Here is a 21,983-nt window from a genome sequence, read left to right as displayed (position 1 = left end):
GCGCGGGGGCCGCGGCACCTCCCGCCAGTACGGCCGGGACCTGGGCAGGCCCATTCTCATCCGCGGGTGCCGCTGCGGCTGCGACCACCGCTCTTCCAGCGGCTCCGTCGGGCGCAGACATCTTGTTTCCGTCCCCCTTAGCTCTTTCCGGCCCCTCCTCTCTCGGGGCGGAGTTTTGGCCTTCGCGCCTCTACTGCTCGAGAAGACGCTCGAGCGGGAACTTTTCGCGCCAAAGATGGCGGCTTCTGAAATTTTTCTGCCGGATACCTCCGGCGGTAACAAGGCGCACCTCTACCAGACGGCAGAGCGGTAAGATCCTGTTCGTGACGCCAAGTTGTCGCGGGCGGGGAGGAGGGTGTCAGCACACCGCGCTCACCCCTTCTGCTCGGGTCCGGCAGTTGCTCCTGGTGGCTCGAGCTGCGGGCCGGATCCCGGGGTGTCTCGAGCGACGCTCCTCGACCATGAGTGAAAGGGGGGTGTTTGTTGGGATTATAGTTCGTGACGCCACCCACGGTTGCGGTGATGGCACCACCGCTGCTCAGTGTGGGGGTCCCGGGGATGGTGATTGGAGCAGCCAGGTGTTGTGTTGCCCCTCCGTGGGTAGGGGTTGGTGATCCCGGGGCCCGGTGAAGAGATGTGAAGTGTAGGGCCTGGAGGGCGCAGGGACGCGGGGGCAGCGCTGTGCCTTGCGGCACTGTGGTACTCACTCAGCCTGAGACACGGACACAGTTTGTACGGTAAACCAACGGCTGGTAGGACGGTCCCACAGACGGCTGCACCTGCACTCCCGGTAGGTGACGGTGACGTCTCTCTTCCTTGCACCTGTTTGACTGATGGTAGCGGTGGATTCCCTCCGGTTACCCGCTCCCCGACTGCAATCTGGGCCGGAGGAGCTCTACACTTTGCCCGCAGGCGCTGGCCCTGGGGAAACTGGTGCCTTGGCGGTGGCGGTGTCTCCCCGGTAATGGTCGGGCTGTTGCCGTCAATCGGGACTTTGTTGCTGGGGGATCTGCGTCCCCTTCACTGACGGATTCGGCAAATTGGGCGACTCCTAGCCTTGCCGGGGTCCGAGAGGCCCCTGCCCTGGTGCTGACTGTCCTTCGGAACACTGCTCCAGACCGCCGGGCACACAGCCAACGGGGTCCTTCCAGGAACTTCCAAACGGTCCCCCTCCGGACAGTCACCGCCGTCGCTGACCTTGCTGTTCTAGCCCTACACACAGCTGGGCTCTCAGGCTCTGCGCACTCTCTGCGCTCTCTCCACTTCTTGCTTTCCTCCTTTTCCACTTTCCTCTCCTTCACTTTCACTTCTGGTTGTTTCCTCTAGCCCCTGCCTGGGCTACTCTCGATGTTTACTCAAGCCCTGCCTGGGCTAATCTCTGTTCTCAAGCTCTTCCCTGAGCTGACTGCCTGGTTTTTCCCGCCTCCAGAGTTGTGAGCTCCTTGGTGGGCGGAGCCAACCGCCTGGCCCACCCCCTGGTGTGCATCAACAGACTCTTGGAGGAAGGCAACAAGGGTTTCTGGTTAGCAGGTGTGCCTACCTGGAGTGTGGGGTGTAGTGGTGTTGTTATCTGTGTCCCCTGGCTTGCCCAGGGCGACACATACTCACTATTAATTCACACTCGGAGTCACTGGTAAACCAAAGTTCGGGTATGGTCAGGTCCCGCAGCCGGCTGCTTGTGTCCCCTGTGAGGCTGATGGTGGCCCCTTTCCATTGCACCTCTTTTTGTCATTTTCGGCTCCCCTGCCTGGACAGTGGTAGCCCGCTCCCCGGCGTTTAGCTGCCGGAGGAGCTCTCGGTTGCCCGCAGGCGCTGGCCCGTCGGGTGTTTGGCCCTTGGCGGTGGCTCTCACCCGGTATCTGTGGGCTTTTGCCTTCTTTCGGGACTTTGGGTGAGGTTGAACCCGTGAGGTCCAGACTGCAATCAGTTAATTTGCCTACACTCAGTGGCTTCCAAGCTAGGACGGGGTCTGAGTACCCGGTTACTGGTGCTCCGATTAGCTGTTGACTCCCCGGTTCAGGGCCGGCGGGCTCCAATCCTGGCCCGGTCCCTACGGTTCTGCCGGTCGCTATACCGGTACTCCTGCAGGCAGCCACCACCGTCTACCTGCCTGACGTTTCAAGGGTCCCAGGCTCCTACCCGGGTCCCTGACAGCTCTGCTCCCCCACACCTCCTGTCACTGTCACTGTACACTACAAAACTGCTCACTGTTCTCAAACTGAACTGTACTTCCTGCCTCAGGACAGTAGTCTCCTCGGTGGGCGTGTCTTTCTGCCTGACTCCGCCCACCTGGTGTGCCCTACTGTCCCTGAGGGAGGCATCAGGTCTCCCTTTCGGGTGACTGATGTGTCCTCACAGGGGATGGGGGTGTGTGTGTAATGTGGTAGGTGTTGTTACCTGTGACCCCTGGGGTCCAAGGCATCACACAGATGTCCTCTCTCGGTTCACCTCCCTAATACGTTCCTGAAACCTGAGGTTGATCTGGAAAGCCAGGCACGCCAGGTAGTAAAAGGAGGTGAGAATATGACAAGCAGCAAGCTCATCCTTAATGCTCCTAGTCAGACCCTCCCAGAAGGCTGCTACCAATGCCTTATTATTCCACATTCCAAAGACAGGGTGCGGAAACTAACAGCATACTGGCCTACTGTAAGACTTCCCTGCTGTAATCAGAATAGGGAAGATGCTGCAGAGGTGACACGGCCCAGCTCCTCAAAATCCTTGTGGAACACCTCCAGGAAGGTTTGCAGGTTTGAGATTACAAGATCCCCTTTCTCCTGAGCCACACAATGACCTCCTCTCAAATGGGACATAATGTATGCCACCTCGGCCCGGTCTGAGGGAAATTGATGACTTAGAAGTTTAAAGTGCAGTGTGCACTGGTTGATGAACCCAACGGCATCACTTGGGGTCGCTTGCAAAGCGTAGAGGAGCAGACGAATAGTCCAGAGCTGGGAACAGGTATAACAGGCTGTGCTTGAGCTGCAGGCTGAACTGATGCAGATAAGGCAACTTGGGCCAGAGCCTTCAACTGGGTATTCACGGACCACAGATAGGTCAGAATCTGATCCTGCTATTCCCGCTGGTGGGACATCTCCTGATACATCGCCGAAAGTGTAGGGCAGTTGAGGTCAGCGAGATCCATGGCCTGAGCAAACTGTCATGCTGGTGGATGTGGGCCTACTGTGGCACGGGTCAGGGCTTACCTTGGAGGAGAGTGACTAAGCGACTACCTTGTCTTCACCAGAGCTTTGGATGGTAAGGTTAGGATTGTGCTGGAAGGTAGCTGCCAAGAACCACTCCAGAGCAGTCCCTGGTTCTGCAGCAGCTAACCCCGGGGGGCCACCAAGCAGGAGTGGACTTTGGTACAGGCAGGATGGCTGGAAGAGACCAGATGGCAGGACGGCTGGTGCAAACTGGACAACAGGTACAGGCAGTAAGGCTGGTACAGACTGGCAGATTGGTACTGACTAGATGGCTGTTACAGACTGGATCCAGGACAGCTGGTACAGACTGGCAGATTGGTACTGGCAGGATTCAGGGACTCAGGTACAGGAACACACGACTCAAATGGACTCAGGAACTCAGGTGTGGAAATACTGGCCCGGTACAAAGACAGGAACACTGGTAAATGTAATCAAGGCATGAACAAGTTCAGGGAACCTGATAACTAGCAAGCATGCAGACAATTGACAGAACACAATGCTCAGGCACCTCCCGAAGGGGGAGGATGTCTTCATGGCTGAGAGGCACTTGCAGATTAGGGTGCGCTAGCCATTTAAGAGGAAAAAGACATGCGCGGCCTAAGCGTGCTCACAGGAGACCCGTGCAGTGTGGAGGCCTGGGAATTAGGATTCAGTGAAGGGGACCAAAACCGCCACTGAACAACTGGATAGGTGAATGCACCGACGTCCCTACCAGATGGAGGAATCAGGACAGCTCAAGGACACCGGCACCGGTGTTACAAACTGTAACTTGCATTTCTAGATTGCATGGCAAACTGTGTTCACAGACCATGATTTCTGGGAGTTTTCGTACGCCCCAGCTCTGTCCTGGCAGACACAGACAGAAAAGGGTTCCTGTGCAAAAATAGTATATGGGGCCCCTTTGCAATTTAATAGCCCATCATGATGCACAATTCCTTGCTTTAGTGGCTTACTGCGAGTATGAAGGCTTTTTGTGCGTCAACAAGGAGTCGTATGGCTGTTACCCGGCAATAATCAACACAGATGTCCTTGATGAAGACCACCTGTTCGTGAAAATAGATAATATCTATCTTTTCTTTAATGCCAGATCAAAATAAGTTATATTTGCAGCGATTTCCTAGTCTTGTCTTCTTTGGTGTTGAGGTTTTCACAACAGTGTTACAGGTCTTCTGTCCTTTACACAAGCACCATCAATTCTACAGCAGTATTGCTGGCTTTCTCTCCACATGTGTATTTTCTGCAGCGCCACCTGAAGGTTGGTAGATCACAAGCATCCAATATGGACTGTACTGTAGACGCTGGGATATTCTTTCTCCTAAACTTTTTTTCCTAAAATTGGTCGACAATTTGTTGATAGATTGGTAACCTCTGACCATCTTTACTTCTGAGAGACTCTGCCTCTCCAACAAGCTCTTTTTATGTACTGTAATGTGACCTTCCAGCTATTTTTCGTTAGTTTCACTGACTTCTCCAGCCTCTTGAGCAGTTAGAATTCTGCTTCAGTCCAGAAACGGACAAAATTCCTCTACCAAAACTCTAAATATCCTTATTTCCCACATTTTTATAGACACAATCTCAAAGTTTTTGGAGTTGGAGGTTTAGTTAAGGTTTGCCTCGTTCTACACATCAGATTGTTCTTCTAAGTCAGTTCTCTTCAATTGTGAGAAAACGGCGTCGCGTGACCTCCAAATTACATATTATAGTCCCAGGAGTCTAGGAAGGGGCTGAGCTGTCTGGTGCCACAGCTGCTGACACCATTTGCATTGTGGTTGATGGTGCGTTGTGGCCGGCTTAGTCTCTGCAGCTAATATCGGGGTGATGTGGGCATGAAGTGAAGTCCCAGAAAAGTCTTCTTCTGTATACAGCCAGTAATGTCTCCATGTCCTTTTCTCATTAGGCTTGGCTGGACCACGGTGGCGATCACTCCGACGCTTCACCATGACGTCTCTCAGGAATTTAGGGATGGGGAAGAAAATGATGGAGATGAGAGTTTTGGAAGAGTCCAAATACCTGGTGCAAGCCGTGTCCAAGACAGGAGGTGTGTGGGCTTCAAATGCCAAAATCTGATGATAACCAATAGGAGAGAATTCATAGATCTCAGGGGTCATACACACATTTACATGTATTCTTTCCTTCATGTAACTTGTCTTTTCCCACCGGTCTCTAGTGGAGGGAGACATTGGCTGTAACCAACAATCTTCACTCGAAGCTTATTTTATGGAGTCAGCAAGTTCAGGGCGCTGTTATTTCTGCAACTGGTGATCCAAAACAAGAAATGTGCCGCCATAGCAACCCAAAACTTGCCATAATATGGTGCAATAGTTATCAACTCCATGATATCTTCCGGGGGATCGATCTGCCCCAACCTCCTCCATACCCACCTTCTGTTACACGGACTGATCTCCATGCCCCCCTCTCTAACAGACTGCTCCCCATGCCCCCCCTCTAACAGACTGCTCCCCATGCCCCCCACTCTAACAGACTGCTCCCCATGCCCCCCTCTCTAACAGACTGCTCCCCATGCCCCCCTCTCTAACAGACTGCTCCCCATGCCCCCCTCTCTAACAGACTGCTCCCCATGCCCCCCTCTCTAACAGACTGCTCCCCATGCCCCCCTCTCTAACAGACTGCTCCCCATGCCCCCCCTCTAACAGACTGCTCCCCATGCCCCCCCTCTAACAGACTGCTCCCCATGCCCCCCTCTCTAACAGACTGCTCCCCATGCCCCCCTCTCTAACAGACTGCTCCCCATGCCCCCCTCTCTAACAGACTGCTCCCCATGCCCCCCTCTCTAACAGACTGCTCCCCATGCCCCCCTCTCTAACAGACTGCTCCCCATGCCCCCCTCTCTAACAGACTGCACCCCATGCCCCCCTCTCTAACAGACTGCACCCCATGCCCCCCTCTCTAACAGACTGCTCCCCATGCCCCCCCCTCTAACAGACTGCACCCCATGCCCCCCTCTCTAACAGACTGCTCCCCATGCCCCCTCTCTAACAGACTGCTCCCCATGCCCCCCCTCTAACAGACTGCTCCCCATGCCCCCCTCTCTAACAGACTGCTCCCCATGCCCCCCTCTCTAACAGACTGCTCCCCATGCCCCCTCTCTAACAGACTGCTCCCCATGCCCCCCTCTCTAACAGACTGCTCCCCATGCCCCCCTCTCTAACAGACTGCTCCCCATGCCCCCCTCTCTAACAGACTGCTCCCCATGCCCCCCTCTCTAACAGACTGCTCCCCATGCCCCCCTCTCTAACAGACTGCACCCCATGCCCCCCTCTAACAGACTGCACCCCATGCCCCCCTCTCTAACAGACTGCACCCCATGCCCCCCCTCTCTAACAGACTGCTCCCCATGCCCCCCTCTCTAACAGACTGCTCCCCATGCCCCCCTCTAACAGACTGCTCCCCATGCCCCCCTCTAACAGACTGCACCCCATGCCCCCCCTCTAACAGACTGCTCCCCATGCCCCCCCTCTAACAGACTGCTCCCCATGCCCCCCTCTCTAACAGACTGCTCCCCATGCCCCCCTCTCTAACAGACTGCACCCCATGCCCCCCTCTCTAACACACTGCTCCCCATGCCCCCCTCTCTAACAGACTGCTCCCTATGCCCCCTCTCTAACAGACTGCTCCCCATGCCCCCCTCTCTAACAGACTGCTCCCCATGCCCCCCTCTCTAACACACTGCTCCCCATGCCCCCTCTCTAACAGACTGCTCCCCATGCCCCCCTCTCTAACAGACTGCTCCCCATGCCCCCCTCTCTAACAGACTGCTCCCCATGCCCCCTCTCTAACAGACTGCTCCCCATGCCCCCTCTCTAACAGACTGCTCCCTATGCCCCCTCTCTAACAGACTGCTCCCCATGCCCCCTCTCTAACAGACTGCACCCCATGCCCCCCTCTCTAACAGACTGCTCCCCATGCCCCCCTCTCTAACAGACTGCACCCCATGCCCCCCTCTCTAACAGACTGCTCCCCATGCCCCCCTCTCTAACAGACTGCTCCCCATGCCCCCCTCTCTAACAGACTGCACCCCATGCCCCCCTCTCTAACAGACTGCTCCCCATGCCCCCCTCTCTAACAGACTGCACCCCATGCCCCCCTCTCTAACAGACTGCTCCCCATGCCCCCCTCTCTAACAGACTGCTCCCCATGCCCCCCTCTCTAACAGACTGCACCCCATGCCCCCCTCTCTAACAGACTGCTCCCCATGCCCCCCTCTCTAACAGACTGCTCCCCATGCCCCCCTTCTCTAACAGACTGCTCCCCATGCCCCCCTCTCTAACAGACTGCTCCCCATGCCCCCTCTCTAACAGACTGCTCCCGATGCCCCCCTCTCTAACAGACTGCTCCCCATGCCCCCCTCTCTAACAGACTGCTCCCCATGCCCCCCTCTCTAACAGACTGCACCCCATGCCCCCTCTCTAACAGACTGCTCCCCATGCCCCCCTCTGTAACAGACTGCTCCCGATGCCCCCCTCTCTAACAGACTGCTCCCCATGCCCCCCTCTCTAACACACTGCTCCCGATGCCCCCCTCTCTAACAGACTGCTCCCCATGCCCCCTCTCTAACAGACTGCTCCCGATGCCCCCCTCTCTAACAGACTGCTCCCCATGCCCCCCTCTCTAACAGACTGCTCCCCATGCCCCCCTCTCTAACAGACTGCACCCCATGCCCCCTCTCTAACAGACTGCTCCCCATGCCCCCCTCTGTAACAGACTGCACCCCATGCCCCCCTCTCTAACAGACTGCTCCCCATGCCCCTCTCTCTAACAGACTGCTCCCCATGCCCCTCTCTAACAGACTGCTCCCCATGCCCCCCTCTCTAACAGACTGCACCCCATGCCCCCCTCTCTAACAGACTGCTCCCCATGCCCCCCTCTGTAACAGACTGCTCCCGATGCCCCCCTCTCTAACAGACTGCTCCCCATGCCCCCCTCTGTAACAGACTGCTCCCGATGCCCCCCTCTCTAACAGACTGCTCCCCATGCCCCCTCTCTAACAGACTGCTCCCGATGCCCCCCTCTCTAACAGACTGCTCCCCATGCCCCCCTCTCTAACAGACTGCTCCCCATGCCCCCCTCTCTAACAGACTGCACCCCATGCCCCCTCTCTAACAGACTGCTCCCCATGCCCCCCTCTGTAACAGACTGCACCCCATGCCCCCCTCTCTAACAGACTGCTCCCCATGCCCCTCTCTCTAACAGACTGCTCCCCATGCCCCTCTCTAACAGACTGCTCCCCATGCCCCCCTCTCTAACAGACTGCACCCCATGCCCCCCTCTCTAACAGACTGCTCCCCATGCCCCCCTCTCTAACAGACTGCTCCCCATGCCCCCCTCTCTAACAGATTGACTATTGGGGTACAGATCATGTCACTTACTATTGGAGGAATTGATGTACGGCTGATGGAGGGGCTTCACTAGTCGGCTCTGTGTGCACTACACACATCAGCCAGTAGATGGCAGCAGAGTGCACAGCACATTGATCACTCCTCAGTGTCCACACATACAATGCATTACACACATCAGCCAGTAGATGGCAGCAGAGTGCACAGCACATTGATCACTCCTCAGTGTCTGCACATACAATGCATTACACACATCAGCCAGTAGATGGCAGCAGAGTGCACAGCACATTGATCAGTCCTCAGTGTCTGCACATACAATGCATTACACACATCAGCCAGTAGATGGCAGCAGAGTGCACAGCACATTGATCACTCCTCAGTGTCCACACATACAATGCATTACACACATCAGCCAGTAGATGGCAGCAGAGTACACAGCACATTGATCAGTCCTCAGTGTCTGCACATACAATGCATTACACACATCAGCCAGTAGATGGCAGCAGAGTGCACAGCACATTGATCACTCCTCAGTGTCTGCACATACAATGCATTACACACATCAGCCAGTAGATGGCAGCAGAGTACACAGCACATTGATCAGTCCTCAGTGTCTGCACATACAATGCATTACACACATCAGCCAGTAGATGGCAGCAGAGTGCACAGCACATTGATCAGTCCTCAGTGTCTGCACATACAATGCATTACACACATCAGCCAGTAGATGGCAGCAGAGTGCACAGCACATTGATCAGTCCTCAGTGTCCACACATACAATGCATTACACACATCAGCCAGTAGATGGCAGCAGAGTGCACAGCACATTGATCACTCCTCAGTGTCCACACATACAATGCATTACACACATCAGCCAGTAGATGGCAGCAGAGTGCACAGCACATTGATCACTCCTCAGAGTCCACACATACAATGCATTACACACATCAGCCAGTAGATGGCAGCAGAGTGCACAGCACATTGATCAGTCCTCAGTGTCTGCACATACAATGCATTACACACATCAGCCAGTAGATGGCAGCAGAGTACACAGCACATTGATCAGTCCTCAGTGTCTGCACATACAATGCATTACACACATCAGCCAGTAGATGGCAGCAGAGTGCACAGCACATTGATCAGTCCTCAGTGTCTGCACATACAATGCATTACACACATCAGCCAGTAGATGGCAGCAGAGTGCACAGCACATTGATCACTCCTCAGAGTCCACACATACAATGCATTACACACATCAGCCAGTAGATGGCAGCAGAGTACACAGCACATTGATCAGTCCTCAGTGTCTGCACATACAATGCATTACACACATCAGCCAGTAGATGGCAGCAGAGTGCACAGCACATTGATCAGTCCTCAGTGTCTGCACATACAATGCATTACACACATCAGCCAGTAGATGGCAGCAGAGTGCACAGCACATTGATCAGTCCTCAGTGTCTGCACATACAATGCATTACACACATCAGCCAGTAGATGGCAGCAGAGTGCACAGCACATTGATCAGTCCTCAGTGTCTGCACATACAATGCATTACACACTTCAGCCAGTAGATGGCAGCAGAGTGCACAGCACATTGATCACTCCTCAGTGTCCACACATACAATGCATTACACACATCAGCCAGTAGATGGCAGCAGAGTGCACAGCACATTGATCAGTCCTCAGTGTCCACACATACAATGCATTACACACATCAGCCAGTAGATGGCAGCAGAGTGCACAGCACATTGATCAGTCCTCAGTGTCCGCACATACAATGCATTACACACATCAGCCAGTAGATGGCAGCAGAGTGCACAGCACATTGATCAGTCCTCAGTGTCTGCACATACAATGCATTACACACATCAGCCAGTAGATGGCAGCAGAGTGCACAGCACATTGATCACTCCTCAGTGTCCACACATACAATGCATTATACACATCAGCCAGTAGATGGCAGCAGAGTGCACAGCACATTGATCAGTCCTCAGTGTCTGCACATACAATGCATTACACACATCAGCCAGTAGATGGCAGCAGAGTGCACAGCACATTGATCACTCCTCAGTGTCTGCACATACAATGCATTACACACATCAGCCAGTAGATGGCAGCAGAGTGCACAGCACATTGATCACTCCTCAGTGTCCCCACATACAATGCATTACACACATCAGCCAGTAGATGGCAGGAGAGTGCACAGCACATTGATCACTCCTCAGTGTCCACACATACAATGCATTACACACATCAGCCAGTAGATGGCAGCAGAGTGCACAGCACATTGATCACTCCTCAGTGTCTGCACATACAATGCATTACACACATCAGCCAGTAGATGGCAGCAGAGTGCACAGCACATTGATCACTCCTCAGTGTCTGCACATACAATGCATTACACACATCAGCCAGTAGATGGCAGCAGAGTGCACAGCACATTGATCAGTCCTCAGTGTACGCACATACAATGTATTACACACATCAGCCAGTAGATGGCAGCAGAGTGCACAGCACATTGATCACTCCTCAGTGTCCACACATACAGTGCATTACACACATCAGCCAGTAGATGGCAGCAGAGTGCACAGCACATAGATCACTCCTCAGTGTCCACACATACAATGCATTACACACATCAGCCAGTAGATGGCAGCAGAGTGCACAGCACATTGATCACTCCTCAGTGTCTGCACATACAATGCATTACACACATCAGCCAGTAGATGGCAGCAGAGTGCACAGCACATTGATCAGTCCTCAGTGTCCACACATACAATGCATTATACACATCAGCCAGTAGATGGCAGCAGAGTGCACAGCACATTGATCACTCCTCAGTGTCCACACATACAATGCATTACACACATCAGCCAGTAGATGGCAGCAGAGTGCACAGCACATTGATCACTCCTCAGTGTCCGCACATACAATGCATTACACACATCAGCCAGTAGATGGCAGCAGAGTGCACAGCACATTGATCACTCCTCAGTGTCCACACATACAATGCATTACACACATCAGCCAGTAGATGGCAGCAGAGTACACAGCACATTGATCAGTCCTCAGTGTCTGCACATACAATGCATTACACACATCAGCCAGTAGATGGCAGCAGAGTGCACAGCACATTGATCAGTCCTCAGTGTCTGCACATACAATGCATTACACACATCAGCCAGTAGATGGCAGCAGAGTGCACAGCACATTGATCACTCCTCAGTGTCTACACATACAGTGCATTACACACATCAGCCAGTAGATGGCAGCAGAGTGCACAGCACATTGATCACTCCTCAGTGTCTGCACATACAATGCATTACACACATCAGCCAGTAGATGGCAGCAGAGTGCACAGCACATTGATCACTCCTCAGTGTCCGCACATACAATGCATTACACACATCAGCCAGTAGATGGCAGCAGAGTGCACAGCACATTGATCAGTCCTCAGTGTCCACACATACAATGCATTACACACATCAGCCAGTAGATGGCAGCAGAGTACACAGCACATTGATCACTCCTCAGTGTCCACACATACAATGCATTACACACATCAGCCAGTAGATGGCAGCAGAGTGCACAGCACATTGATCACTCCTCAGTGTCTGCACATACAATGCATTACACACATCAGCCAGTAGATGGCAGCAGAGTGCACAGCACATTGATCACTCCTCAGTGTCCGCACATACAATGCATTACACACATCAGCCAGTGGATGGCAGCAGAGTGCACAGCACATTGATCACTCCTCAGTGTCCGCACATACAATGCATTACACACATCAGCCAGTAGATGGCAGCAGAGTGCACAGCACATTGATCACTCCTCAGTGTCTGCACATACAGTGCATTACACACATCAGCCAGTAGATGGCAGCAGAGTGCACAGCACATTGATCAGTCCTCAGTGTCCACACATACAATGCATTACACACATCAGCCAGTAGATGGCAGCAGAGTGCACAGCACATTGATCAGTCCTCAGTGTCTGCACATACAATGCATTACACACATCAGCCAGTAGATGGCAGCAGAGTGCACAGCACATTGATCAGTCCTCAGTGTCTGCACATACAATGCATTACACACATCAGCCAGTAGATGGCAGCAGAGTGCACAGCACATTGATCAGTCCTCAGTGTCTGCACATACAATGCATTACACACATCAGCCAGTAGATGGCAGCAGAGTGCACAGCACATTGATCACTCCTCAGTGTCCGCACATACAATGCATTATACACATCAGCCAGTAGATGGCAGCAGAGTGCACAGCACATTGATCACTCCTCAGTGTCTGCACATACAATGCATTATACACATCAGCCAGTAGATAGCAGCAGAGTGCACAGCACATTGATCACTCCTCAGTGTCTGCACATACAATGCATTACACACATCAGCCAGTAGATGGCAGCAGAGTGCACAGCACATTGATCAGTCCTCAGTGTCTGCACATACAATGCATTACACACATCAGCCAGTAGATGGCAGCAGAGTGCACAGCACATTGATCAGTCCTCAGTGTCCACACATACAATGCATTACACACATCAGCCAGTAGATGGCAGCAGAGTGCACAGCACATTGATCACTCCTCAGTGTCTGCACATACAATGCATTATACACATCAGCCAGTAGATAGCAGCAGAGTGCACAGCACATTGATCACTCCTCAGTGTCTGCACATACAATGCATTACACACATCAGCCAGTAGATGGCAGCAGAGTGCACAGCACATTGATCAGTCCTCAGTGTCTGCACATACAATGCATTACACACATCAGCCAGTAGATGGCAGCAGAGTACACAGCACATTGATCAGTCCTCAGTGTCTGCACATACAATGCATTACACACATCAGCCAGTAGATGGCAGCAGAGTGCACAGCACATTGATCACTCCTCAGTGTCTGCACATACAATGCATTACACACATCAGCCAGTAGATGGCAGCAGAGTGCACAGCACATTGATCAGTCCTCAGTGTCCACACATACAATGCATTACACACATCAGCCAGTAGATGGCAGCAGAGTGCACAGCACATTGATCACTCCTCAGTGTCTGCACATACAATGCATTATACACATCAGCCAGTAGATGGCAGCAGAGTGCACAGCACATTGATCAGTCCTCAGTGTCCGCACATACAATGCATTACACACATCAGCCAGTAGATGGCAGCAGAGTGCACAGCACATTGATCAGTCCTCAGTGTCTGCACATACAATGCATTACACACATCAGCCAGTAGATGGCAGCAGAGTGCACAGCACATTGATCACTCCTCAGTGTCTGCACATACAATGCATTACACACATCAGCCAGTAGATGGCAGCAGAGTGCACAGCACATTGATCACTCCTCAGTGTCCACACATACAGTGCATTACACACATCAGCCAGTAGATGGCAGCAGAGTACACAGCACATTGATCACTCCTCAGTGTCCACACATACAGTGCATTACACACATCAGCCAGTAGATGGCAGCAGAGTGCACAGCACATTGATCAGTCCTCAGTGTCCACACATACAATGCATTACACACATCAGCCAGTAGATGGCAGCAGAGTGCACAGCACATTGATCACTCCTCAGTGTCTACACATACAATGCATTACACACATCAGCCAGTAGATGGCAGCAGAGGCACAGCACATTGATCAGTCCTCAGTGTCCACACATACAGTGCATTACACACATCAGCCAGTAGATGGCAGCAGAGTGCACAGCACATTGATCAGTCCTCAGTGTCCACACATACAATGCATTACACACATCAGCCAGTAGATGGCAGCAGAGTGCACAGCACATTGATCACTCCTCAGTGTCTGCACATACAATGCATTATACACATCAGCCAGTAGATAGCAGCAGAGTGCACAGCACATTGATCAGTCCTCAGTGTCTGCACATACAATGCATTACACACATCAGCCAGTAGATGGCAGCAGAGTGCACAGCACATTGATCAGTCCTCAGTGTCTGCACATACAATGCATTACACACATCAGCCAGTAGATGGCAGCAGAGTGCACAGCACATTGATCACTCCTCAGTGTCTGCACATACAATGCATTACACACATCAGCCAGTAGATGGCAGCAGAGTGCACAGCACATTGATCACTCCTCAGTGTCCACACATACAGTGCATTACACACATCAGCCAGTAGATGGCAGCAGAGTACACAGCACATTGATCACTCCTCAGTGTCCACACATACAGTGCATTACACACATCAGCCAGTAGATGGCAGCAGAGTGCACAGCACATTGATCACTCCTCAGTGTCCACACATACAATGCATTACACACATCAGCCAGTAGATGGCAGCAGAGTGCACAGCACATTGATCACTCCTCAGTGTCTACACATACAATGCATTACACACATCAGCCAGTAGATGGCAGCAGAGGCACAGCACATTGATCAGTCCTCAGTGTCCACACATACAGTGCATTACACACATCAGCCAGTAGATGGCAGCAGAGTGCACAGCACATTGATCACTCCTCAGTGTCCACACATACAATGCATTACACACATCAGCCAGTAGATGGCAGCAGAGGCACAGCACATTGATCAGTCCTCAGTGTCCACACATACAGTGCATTACACACATCAGCCAGTAGATGGCAGCAGAGTGCACAGCACATTGATCACTCCTCAGTGTCCACACATACAATGCATTACACACATCAGCCAGTAGATGGCAGCAGAGGCACAGCACATTGATCAGTCCTCAGTGTCCACACATACAGTGCATTACACACATCAGCCAGTAGATGGCAGCAGAGTGCACAGCACATTGATCAGTCCTCAGTGTCTGCACATACAATGCATTACACACATCAGCCAGTAGATGGCAGCAGAGTGCACAGCACATTGATCACTCCTCAGTGTCTGCACATACAATGCATTACACACATCAGCCAGTAGATGGCAGCAGAGTGCACAGCACATTGATCACTCCTCAGTGTCTGCACATACAATGCATTATACACATCAGCCAGTAGATGGCAGCAGAGTACACAGCACATTGATCACTCCTCAGTGTCCACACATACAATGCATTACACACATCAGCCAGTAGATGGCAGCAGAGTGCACAGCACATTGATCAGTCCTCAGTGTCCACACATACAGTGCATTACACACATCAGCCAGTAGATGGCAGCAGAGTGCACAGCACATTGATCAGTCCTCAGTGTCTGCACATACAATGCATTACACACATCAGCCAGTAGATGGCAGCAGAGTGCACAGCACATTGATCACTCCTCAGTGTCCACACATACAATGCATTACACACATCAGCCAGTAGATGGCAGCAGAGTACACAGCACATTGATCAGTCCTCAGTGTCTGCACATACAATGCATTACACACATCAGCCAGTAGATGGCAGCAGAGTGCACAGCACATTGATCACTCCTCAGTGTCCACACATACAATGCATTACACACATCAGCCAGTAGATGGCAGCAGAGTGCACAGCACATTGATCAGTCCTCAGTGTCTGCACATACAATGCATTACACACATCAGCCAGTAGATGGCAGCAGAGTGCACAGCACATTGATCAGTCCTCAGTGTCCACACATACAATGCATTACACACATCAGCCAGTAGATGGCAGCAGAGTGCACAGCACATTGATCACTCCTCAGTGTCTGCACATACAATGCATTACACACATCAGCCAGTAGATGGCAGCAGAGTGCACAGCACATTGATCAGTCCTCAGTGTCCACACATACAATGCATTACACACATCAGCCAGTAGATGGCAGCAGAGTACACAGCACATTGATCACTCCTCAGTGTCTGCACATACAATGCATTACACACATCAGCCAGTAGATGGCAGCAGAGTGCACAGCACATTGATCAGTCCTCAGTGTCCGCACATACAATGCATTACACACATCAGCCAGTAGATGGCAGCAGAGTGCACAGCACATTGATCACTCCTCAGTGTCTGCACATACAATGCATTACACACATCAGCCAGTAGATGGCAGCAGAGTGCACAGCACATTGATCACTCCTCAGTGTCCGCACATACAATGCATTACACACATCAGCCAGTAGATGGCAGCAGAGTGCACAGCACATTGATCACTCCTCAGTGTCTGCACATACAATGCATTACACACATCAGCCAGTAGATGGCAGCAGAGTACACAGCACATTGATCACTCCTCAGTGTCCGCACATACAATGCATTACACACATCAGCCAGTAGATGGCAGCAGAGTGCACAGCACATTGATCACTCCTCAGTGTCTGCACATATAATGCATTACACACATCAGCCAGTAGATGGCAGCAGAGTGCACAGCACAATGATCAGTCCTCAGTGTCTGGACATACAATGCATTACACACATCAGCCAGTAGATGGCAGCAGAGTGCACAGCACATTGATCACTCCTCAGTGTCTGCACATACAATGCATTACACACATCAGCCAGTAGATGGCAGCAGAGTGCACAGCACATTGATCACTCCTCAGTGTCCACACATACAATGCATTACACACATCAGCCAGTAGATGGCAGCAGAGTGCACAGCACATTGATCACTCCTCAGTGTCTGCACATACAATGCATTACACACATCAGCCAGTAGATGGCAGCAGAGTGCACAGCACATTGATCAGTCCTCAGTGTCCGCACATACAATGCATTACACACATCAGCCAGTAGATGGCAGCAGAGTGCACAGCACATTGATCAGTCCTCAGTGTCTGCACATACAATGCATTACACACATCAGCCAGTAGATGGCAGCAGAGTGCACAGCACATTGATCAGTCCTCAGTGTCTGCACATACAATGCATTACACACATCAGCCAGTAGATGGCAGCAGAGTGCACAGCACATTGATCACTCCTCAGTGTCCACACATACAATGCATTACACACATCAGCCAGTAGATGGCAGCAGAGTGCACAGCACATTGATCACTCCTCAGTGTCTGCACATACAATGCATTACACACATCAGCCAGTAGATGGCAGCAGAGTGCACAGCACATTGATCAGTCCTCAGTGTCTGCATATACAATGCATTACACACATCAGCCAGTAGATGGCAACAGAGTGCACAGCACATTGATCAGTCCTCAGTGTCCGCACATACAATGCATTACACACATCAGCCAGTAGATGGCAGCAGAGTGCACAGCACATTGATCACTCCTCAGTGTCTGCACATACAATGCATTACACACATCAGCCAGTAGATGGCAGCAGAGTGCACAGCACATTGATCTCTCCTCAGTGTCTGCACATACAATGCATTACACACATCAGCCAGTAGATGGCAGCAGAGTGCACAGCACATTGATCAGTCCTCAGTGTCTGCACATACAATGCATTACACACATCAGCCAGTAGATGGCAGCAGAGTGCACAGCACATTGATCACTCCTCAGTGTCTGCACATACAATGCATTACACACATCAGCCAGTAGATGGCAGCAGAGTGCACAGCACATTGATCACTCCTCAGTGTCTGCACATACAATGCATTACACACATCAGCCAGTAGATGGCAGCAGAGTGCACAGCACATTGATCTCTCCTCAGTGTCTGCACATACAATGCATTACACACATCAGCCAGTAGATGGCAGCAGAGTGCACAGCACATTGATCACTCCTCAGTATCTGCACATACAATGCATTACACACATCAGCCAGTAGATGGCAGCAGAGTGCACAGCACATTGATCACTCCTCAGTGTCTGCACATACAATGCATTATACACATCAGCCAGTAGATGGCAGCAGAGTGCACAGCACATTGATCACTCCTCAGTATCTGCACATACAATGCATTACACACATCAGCCAGTAGATGGCAGCAGAGTGCACAGCACATTGATCTCTCCTCAGTGTCTGCACATACAATGCATTACACACATCAGCCAGTAGATGGCAGCAGAGTGCACAGCACATTGATCAGTCCTCAGTGTCTGCACATACAATGCATTACACACATCAGCCAGTAGATGGCAGCAGAGTGCACAGCACATTGATCACTCCTCAGTGTCTGCACATACAATGCATTACACACATCAGCCAGTAGATGGCAGCAGAGTGCACAGCACATTGATCACTCCTCAGTGTCTGCACATACACTGCATTATACACATCAGCCAGTAGATGGCAGCAGAGTGCACAGCACATTGATCACTCCTCAGAGTCCACACATACAATGCATTACACACATCAGCCAGTAGATGGCAGCAGAGTGCACAGCACATTGATCAGTCCTCAGAGTCCACACATACAATGCATTACACACATCAGCCAGTAGATGGCAGCAGAGTGCACAGCACATTGATCAGTCCTCAGTGTCTGCACATACAGTGCATTACACACATCAGCCAGTAGATGGCAGCAGAGTGCACAGCACATTGATCACTCCTCAGTGTCCACACATACAATGCATTATACACATCAGCCAGTAGATGGCAGCAGAGTGCACAGCACATTGATCACTCCTCAGTGTCTGCACATACAATGCATTATACACATCAGCCAGTAGATGGCAGCAGAGGCACAGCACATTGATCAGTCCTCAGTGTCTGCACATACAATGCATTACACACATCAGCCAGTAGATGGCAGCAGAGTGCACAGCACATTGATCACTCCTCAATGTCCACACATACAATGCATTACACACATCAGCCAGTAGATGGCAGCAGAGTGCACAGCACATTGATCACTCCTCAGTGTCTGCACATACAGTGCATTACACACATCAGCCAGTAGATGGCAGCAGAGTACACAGCACATTGATCAGTCCTCAGTGTCCACACATACAATGCATTACACACATCAGCCAGTAGATGGCAGCAGAGTACACAGCACATTGATCAGTCCTCAGTGTCCACACATACAATGCATTACACACATCAGCCAGTAGATGGCAGCAGAGTGCACAGCACATTGATCAGTCCTCAGTGTCTGCACATACAATGCATTGCACACATCAGCCAGTAGATGGCAGCAGAGTGCACAGCACATTGATCACTCCTCAGTGTCTGCACATACAATGCATTACACACATCAGCCAGTAGATGGCAGCAGAGTACACAGCACATTGATCAGTCCTCAGTGTCTGCACATACAATGCATTACACACATCAGCCAGTAGATGGCAGCAGAGTGCACAGCACATTGATCACTCCTCAGTGTCTGCACATACAATGCATTACACACATCAGCCAGTAGATGGCAGCAGAGTGCACAGCACATTGATCAGTCCTCAGTGTCTGCACATACGATGCATTGCACACATCAGCCAGTAGATGGCAGCAGAGTACACAGCACATTGATCAGTCCTCAGTGTCTGCACATACAATGCATTACACACATCAGCCAGTAGATGGCAGCAGAGTGCACAGCACATTGATCAGTCCTCAGTGTCTGCACATACAATGCATTACACACATCAGCCAGTAGATGGCAGCAGAGTGCACAGCACATTGATCAGTCCTCAGTGTCCACACATACAATGCATTACACACATCAGCCAGTAGATGGCAGCAGAGTGCACAGCATATTGATCAGTCCTCAGTGTCTGCACATACAATGCATTACACACATCAGCCAGTAGATGGCAGCAGAGTGCACAGCACATTGATCACTCCTCAGTGTCCACACATACAATGCATTACACACATCAGCCAGTAGATGGCAGCAGAGTGCACAGCACATTGATCAGTCCTCAGTGTCTGCACATACAATGCATTACACACATCAGCCAGTAGATGGCAGCAGAGTGCACAGCACATTGATCACTCCTCAGTGTCTGCACATACAATGCATTACACACATCAGCCAGTAGATGGCAGCAGAGTGCACAGCACATTGATCACTCCTCAGTGTCCACACATACAATGCATTACACACATCAGCCAGTAGATGGCAGCAGAGTGCACAGCACATTGATCAGTCCTCGGTGTCTGCACATACAATGCATTGCACACATCAGCCAGTAGATGGCAGCAGAGTACACAGCACATTGATCAGTCCTCAGTATCCACACATACAATGCATTATACACATCAGCCAGTAGATGGCAGCAGAGTACACAGCACATTGATCAGTCCTCAGTGTCTGCACATACAATGCATTACACACATCAGCCAGTAGATGGCAGCAGAGTGCACAGCACATTGATCAGTCCTCAGTGTCTGCACATACAATGCATTACACACATCAGCCAGTAGATGGCAGCAGAGTGCACAGCACATTGATCAGTCCTCAGTGTCTGCACATACAATGCATTACACACATCAGCCAGTAGATGGCAGCAGAGTGCACAGCACATTGATCACTCCTCAGTGTCTGCACATACAATGCATTATACACATCAGCCAGTAGATGGCAGCAGAGTACACAGCACATTGATCACTCCTCAGTGTCCACACATACAATGCATTACACACATCAGCCAGTAGATGGCAGCAGAGTGCACAGCACATTGATCAGTCTTCAGTGTCTGCACATACAATGCATTACACACATCAGCCAGTAGATGGCAGCAGAGTGCACAGCACATTGATCAGTCCTCAGTGTCCACACATACAGTGCATTACACACATCAGCCAGTAGATGGCAGCAGAGTGCACAGCACATTGATCACTCCTCAGTGTCCACACATACAATGCATTACACACATCAGCCAGTAGATGGCAGCAGAGTGCACAGCACATTGATCACTCCTCAGTGTCTGCACATACAATGCATTACACACATCAGCCAGTAGATGGCAGCAGAGTACACAGCACATTGATCACTCCTCACTGTCTGCACATACAATGCATTACACACATCAGCCAGTAGATGGCAGCAGAGTGCACAGCACATTGATCACTCCTCAGTGTCCACACATACAATGCATTACACACATCAGCCAGTAGATGGCAGCAGCGTGCACAGCACATTGATCAGTCCTCAGTGTCTGCACATACAATGCATTACACACATCAGCCAGTAGATGGCAGCAGAGTGCACAGCACATTGATCAGTCGTCATTGTCCACACATACAATGCATTACACACATCAGCCAGTAGATGGCAGCAGAGTGCACAGCACATTGATCAGTCCTCAGTGTCTGCACATACAATGCATTACACACATCAGCCAGTAGATGGCAGCAGAGTACACAGCACATTGATCACTCCTCAGTGTCTGCACATACACTGCATTACACACATCAGCCAGTAGATGGCAGCAGAGTGCACAGCACATTGATCACTCCTCAGTGTCTGCACATACACTGCATTACACACATCAGCCAGTAGATGGCAGCAGAGTGCACAGCACATTGATCAGTCCTCAGTGTCTGGACATACAATGCATTACACACATCAGCCAGTA

At 51.3% G+C, this 21,983-nt stretch overlaps 1 protein-coding gene across 1 annotated transcript in view; it reads left to right on the top strand.

Moving 5' to 3' along the window:
* LOC142316931 (cytochrome P450 2C3-like) overlaps nt 1–21,983 on the top strand; it is a 135,856-nt gene that overhangs the window by 42,504 nt on the left and 71,369 nt on the right. Inside the window, exon 4 of the mRNA XM_075352705.1 lies at nt 5,101–5,241. Within this exon, the coding sequence (XP_075208820.1) occupies nt 5,101–5,241 (141 nt within the window). The remainder of the gene's footprint in view (nt 1–5,100; nt 5,242–21,983) is intronic.

The sequence above is a fragment of the Anomaloglossus baeobatrachus genome, chromosome 6 (genome assembly GCF_048569485.1).
Source record: "Anomaloglossus baeobatrachus isolate aAnoBae1 chromosome 6, aAnoBae1.hap1, whole genome shotgun sequence".
Lineage (NCBI taxonomy): Eukaryota > Metazoa > Chordata > Amphibia > Anura > Aromobatidae > Anomaloglossus > Anomaloglossus baeobatrachus.
The sequence above is the reverse complement of the archived record's forward strand: the minus strand, read 5'-3'. Positions and strand labels throughout refer to the sequence as shown.